This window comes from Papio anubis, chromosome 7 (assembly GCF_008728515.1).
Source record: "Papio anubis isolate 15944 chromosome 7, Panubis1.0, whole genome shotgun sequence".
Taxonomy (NCBI): Eukaryota; Metazoa; Chordata; class Mammalia; order Primates; family Cercopithecidae; genus Papio; species Papio anubis.
In genome coordinates, this window is record NC_044982.1 from 70,711,267 (window position 1) to 70,717,266 (window position 6,000).

Genomic DNA, 6,000 nt, shown 5'->3' on the forward strand with positions numbered 1-6,000 from the left:
AACTCTGGCCCTTGTACTTTTCCTTACATTCCTCTCCCTATAGGGATACCCACAACCCCAACCCAAATTCTACTCATTCTTCAAGATAATTAAGGTAATCCCACCTTCTTCAGCTAGCCTTTGTGACCACCACCCAATACTGAAACGATTTCCTCTGCCTCTGATTTCCCACAGCAATATTTAGTTAAGCATTCATTTGGCAATTTAATCAAGTGGTGACGTATGACAGCTCTTTAAGAGAGCCCAGATAATAACTATTTATCCCTCATATTGAGTACTATCCAGTGCTGCACAAAGAAGTCACTCATAAATATTTTTGGATGGCTGATTTATTGATTGAAATTATATCCTTCTATGGAGATTTGCTTTGCAAGGGAAACATGAAAAGAGGGCATGTGGATGATACTAGGCTGTCATAAACCTATCATCAATGCTTGACCAAAATCAGGCCAAGACAAAGAAGTCAGTCTCATCTCCATCATTTCAATCGAAGGAAAATAATCCCGGTAATCACAAATTCCATTTCACTTTGGAATAAACATTCCTAAAAGTTTGCAAAATTTATTTGTGGTGTTAATCTGCCCTCCTTCTCCCCCACCCCAAAATAATTTAAAACAGCCCAAACTTAGAAAAAAATTGAAGGGAAGAAGACTTGGAGAATTTTCAACGCTGCCAAAACTCAGCCAATTTGTAAGCATATGAAGATGCAAAATGAGCCCGAATGTTGGTCCCTTCCTCTAGGTCTTGCAAACTTCAGGGAGCTACTGAACCGGACAGCTCTCAAGTTAGCCCCCGAAAAGGGACTGACGTAAAAGTGCTGACCGGCAAGTTGACTTGGAAACTGAGGTTAATTACTAAGCCGACACTCGGCCCCGGCAACCCACTAGCGCTGAGAAGTGAGGGTTGCAAAGCAGAAAATAGGGAAAGAGGTCGGTGGGCTGGGGAGAGGAGGCATTTCCAGTTTGTCTGCTGTGGGAAGTTCTCCGTCTCGGCCGGTCGCTCCAGAGCACCACCGGGGGCAGGACTGCGCCGCGTTCGGGAGCTGGGCAAGCCCAGGCCCGCCCCGCCCCGCCCCGCCGCCGAGACCCATCATGAGCCAGACAGCGCCCAGCGACCGGACCGGGTGCAGCCCAGGGCCCAGAGCCAGTCTCCGCCCCTTCCCACTGTCCCCGCCCCGCTTTCCCAGCAGGACGCAGCCGCCTGGCGTGCAGAGAGCGGCCTGTCGCGCGCTGGGCGCGGGGACTCAGGGTCCCAGCCCTGCTGGGTCGCGCACCTGAGCTATCTCCATCCTCGGAGACCGACGAACTCTCAGTGTCCTCGTCCTCGGAGCTGCTCCCCTCATTTTCGGCGTAGTCCACCTCCATCTCATCGTGATGGTTGGTCTCCTTCTTATCCCCTCGGGAATGAACCGGCATTTTCAAGCCGCGCCGTCGCTTCCCACTCCCGGCGCCCAGCCCGGCCACCGCCGCTTCAATGAAGGGCGCGCGGAACGCCCCGACCCACCCAGCGGCCGAGCCTGCTCGCCCCCTTGGCTCCTCCCCGCCCCCGGCCCGGGCCTCACAACCTAACCCGCAGGCTCTGCGATGGGAGCTCTGCCATTGGCGGAGGCGGTCCACCGAGCCAGAGGGCGGGGCTTGCCCTGCTCTGGTACGATTGGTTGTCCGTAATTACGACGCGGCCTTCCGATGCTTGCCGGGAGTTGTGGTTCGTAGGGCTCAGACCTGCAGGGGCTGCACCCTTCCATGCCTCGGCAGCCCTGATCACTTCTTCTTTCTGGACTTCAAGTCCCACAAGGCACGAAAGCTGACCCTCTGGATCGCAGTTTATAAACTAAACAGAAACAGATTGTGCGAATTTAGTGTGTATTTATCTATTTCCCGCCAAGTGATTGTTTGACCTGCCTGACTATCCGAGATGTTACTGTCAGATGTGAAAGTGTCTTTTGCCTGAAAGAATCTTTGCCTGCTCATTGAGCCGGGGGACCTGGAGAACCGTCTCTTTTACTGAGTACCTTTATTACCTACCACTAATAAACTGTTTCATTTAATTATTAACTATAGACGATAACTTGCAGTTTCTATGTTGCGCAAAAATCTTTATTCTTGAAACTTTTACAATACGGAAAGTAAGTTTTATATTGGCATTTTCAATCTAGTATTTTTTGCATTTATTTTTTACCAGATGCAGTCGCAAAATGTCATCAGTCCTGATTTAACTTTAGTTTTCAATGAAAAATACATACTTAGTGAGATGTACTTTCTCAAAAAAAGGGTACATAGACAAGGAAGAATCAGTAACTCATTAACTGACCACTTATCCTCTGTATCAGGTATCTTGGTAAGCTCTTTACATGAGTTTAGTGAGTTTAAGTCTCACTTTAATAGCCCTGAGTTAGGTGTCATTGTTATTCCCATTTTACAGATAAGGAAACTTCATTTGCAGACCAATCTTAAAACTATATTTTACCCCTTATAACGACAGGGTTTCTTCTTGAAGTGGCAATTTGCTATTGAAAAATAGTACAGGCCGGCAGGGTGGCTAACGCCTGTAGTCCCCACACTTTAGGAGGCCGAGGCAAGCAGATCACTTGGGGTCAGGAGTTCGAGACCAGCCTGGCCAACATGGTGAAACCCAATCTCCAGAGGCTGAGGTGAGAGAATCGCTTGAACACAGGAGGTCAAGGTTGCAGTGAGCTGACATCGCACCACTGCACTCCAGCCTAGGTGACAGAGTGAGACCCTGTCTCCTGTCTCAAAGAGAAAAAAAAAAAGTTCATAGAATATTGTGGATTGTATAGCACTGCATTCTCAAAGACAAGGGCCAAAGATATGAAGTTAAATTTGCAATTTTCTTTAGTTATCTATCTATTTATTTAGAGATAGGATCTGGGTCTGTGGCCCAAGCTGGAGTGCAGTAGCAACCTCAAATTTCTGGGCACAAGTGATCATCTCGCCTCAGCCTCCCAAATACCTGAGACCACAGGCACATGCCACCATGCCCAGCTAATATTTTCTTTTTTTTTTTAGTGACAGGGTCTAGCCCAGGCTGGTCTCGAACTCTAGTCTCAAGCAATCTGTCCGCCTCAGCCTCCCAAAGCACTGAGATTCCCAGGTATGAGCCACTGTGCCCGACCTAGATTTGTAATTTAATGACAGAAAACTTTTAAGTTCTACACATCTCTTACAGAGTAAAATACAAAATAAGGGGTGTGTATTATATTTAGTGTCAGCCTACTTCTCCCTTTCTCGTTGTACAGTATTCTCCAAAATTGAACTCCTTATAGTTTCTAAACACACAAGCTGTTTCTCATTTCAATGTCTTTGCACATTCTATTTCCTTTACAACCCTGTTCCTCTCCTTTTCTTTTTCAAAGCCACTTTTTAGACAACACACATCACCATCAGCACCTCTACCATTCAAGGCACTCCTGTTCCTTCAGGTGACTGCTGTATTTTGAAATTTGCAAGTTTATACTTGTTCCTATCACAATATATTGTAAATTGTTTAGCAAATGCATCTCACCTGTTGGATTGTGAGTTCCTTGAGAGCAGAGGCTGTCTTAATCTGAAATGCAAATACAAAGGCATGTGGTAGGCAGGCAGGTCAAGTTACAAGATGTAAGCCTTACATGAGTGGTACCGATTAAAGGGGGCAGCTGCTTTTGGCCCCAGCCAATTGTTACTACCTGAGAATTTTGGCCTACTGATGTCAGACCTTCTGATTTCAAAGACAAACCAGAAATTTGGATCTCTATGTGAAATATCTAGACCTATAAACATTATCTCAAGTGATGTTTTTTGTTTTGTTTTGTGTTCTTTAAACTTCAGATCAAACAAAAACAGCTGTGGGTAAAATCCCCGGCCTCTAAATATTTGTTATATCAGCAGCTATCAGAGTGTGTGCTAAATCATAACAATTAGATTTATGGTGACTCAATGTGCCAAGTGTGTTATGTGCTTTAAGTACATTAATTCACTGAATCCTCATAACAATCCTGTAAAGTCGATACTATTATGCCCTACATTTTATAGATGAAAAAACCGAGGCACAGAGCAGTTATAGTACTTGGCCAAAGTCACACTGCTACTATGTAACAGATCTAGGATTTAAACTGGAGTAGTCTGACATAAGAATCTGTGTGCAACCACTGGCATACAGTGCGCCTCTCGTGGTTGCTGTTTCTGCTGTTCCAGGAAAAACAGAGGGAAGGTGGAAAGGAGGAGGCATGGGTTTTTGCCCTCCTTCTCCTAGTAACCAACTGATAAAGTTTGGCAAACCACATAATCTCTGATCTGTGTTAAAATAAGAAGTTTGCAGTGTATTAACTTTAAGTTCTCTTCCAGCTCTAAAATTCCTGTCATCATTAAGTTTATTTTTAAGGCAGACAGAATAATAGGAGAGTATGCAATTAGAGTTGCATGAGAGTATTTTGCCTAAGGTAAGAGTTTCTCTCATCTTCTCAAACAGATTTTAGAAAAGATGCTTAGGGAATGTGAGAAGAACCGTAACAGGGAAAAGTTAATAAGGCTAAAAAATAATTTTGTTGATTTAGAAAATACAAAATAAAATAATGTCATGGAAGCAGAATGAAGTTTCCTTAATCAAGGTAGTTAAAAGGGTAATAACGATAATTATTATATTATTATTATTATTATGCAGTTGGGAGGTCCAGGATGCCTTACATTTATGTAGCACTTCACATTTTACACACAGCCTATACAAACATTAGATATATTTTAAGTCTCACTTGTTATTAATCCATCCATATTTACATATTTGTAGAGCTCTGAAACTCATAGCCAGTCATCATCAAAATCTCCTATATCTTCATTCTCTTCCCTGAACTATTCCCTCAATATTCTTGTTCTAAAGGAAATATGGCTCTCCCTTAGGACCTTGCTTCCTTTGTACCCTCCTCCTCCTCCTGAGCCTTGTCATGGAGTAGATATGCTCCTCGTTCTTTTTTCATCCAGAGGCTCCTGCTTCCCTCTTGCCTAAAATCTGCCAGTTTGTCACCAGGATATACCACACAGTATATATGTGGGTGTCATCTATATACCCCAGGGTCACTCCCTCTCACGTTCTGAAGAATTTAGCTCCTGGCTCAGTGTCATTCTCTCCAGTAACACGCCTATCATAATTCTTGGTAGGTAATCTCATAGCACTCCATCTCCTACTGGGTTTGCTCTGGTACAAAGTAGACACATAGTAATGTTGGCATTTTCCTTGTAGTTTTCCTCCCCTATCTTCTTTGGGGTATACTTTTTTTCTAGTCTGTTTTGTGTAATATTTTAAGCCATAAATATTTAAACACAGAGAACAGTATTCAGAACATTGCATATGTAACACAGTACCTACCTCTCAGCTCTGTCAAATCTTAGCATTTTACATTTGCTTCCGATGCTTCTCAATCCTAATTCTCTCCTTCCCTTTCCAGAGTAATCATTATCTGGTTTTTGGTTACCATGTGCTTTTGGTTACCCATGCATCTATGCATACTATTTTTGCATATGTATCCAAAAATAATGTATAGTATTGTTTGGCCTGTTTAAAGTGCTCATATTTTTATTTTATTTCTTTATTTATTTATTGTTACTATTTTTTATTTTAGAAAAACTTTGTGGTTTTATTGTACCACGAGGCATTGAAACATCTGAACAAATCAATGTCTGGGCGGTGAGGCAGCTTCTTTCTCTTCACTTCTTTGGGTTACTAGAGCAACTTGTCAGTAGATTAAAAAAAAAAAAAAAAAGGACAACCTTTTGCATTACTTAAGGCTTTCCAAGGCATGTGCTGGTACAACACAAACTTCTCTCCTCAGATGGAACTAGTCTAGCGTCCAGACATCATGCACAACACCTCAGCGGCGGCAGCGCACTGCGCCCACTCCCACCGCGGCCCTGCTCATTTGAGCGTGATATTTGGAGCATCTGGAGGAGTGGGAATAGCACTGGGCAGAGGAGGGAGGAAGAAACAACGTGAGTGCCTGCTGAGAGGAGG

General features: G+C 43.7%; 1 protein-coding gene across 4 annotated transcripts in view; it reads right to left on the reverse strand.

The window, feature by feature from the left end:
- The window catches only part of BRMS1L (BRMS1 like transcriptional repressor), a 49,799-nt gene extending 48,190 nt beyond the window's left edge, over positions 1 to 1,609 (reverse strand). For 2 of the 4 annotated variants that reach the window (XM_021941144.2, XM_021941143.2), the window contains exon 1: positions 1,274 to 1,609. In XM_021941144.2, the coding sequence (XP_021796836.2) occupies positions 1,274 to 1,415 (142 nt within the window). In that variant the 5' untranslated portion in view covers positions 1,416 to 1,609. The remainder of the gene's footprint in view (positions 1 to 1,273) is intronic. The other 2 variants (XM_021941145.2, XM_021941147.2) reach the window with 2 other exon arrangements.
- Positions 1,610 to 6,000: the final 4,391 nt, after the last annotated feature.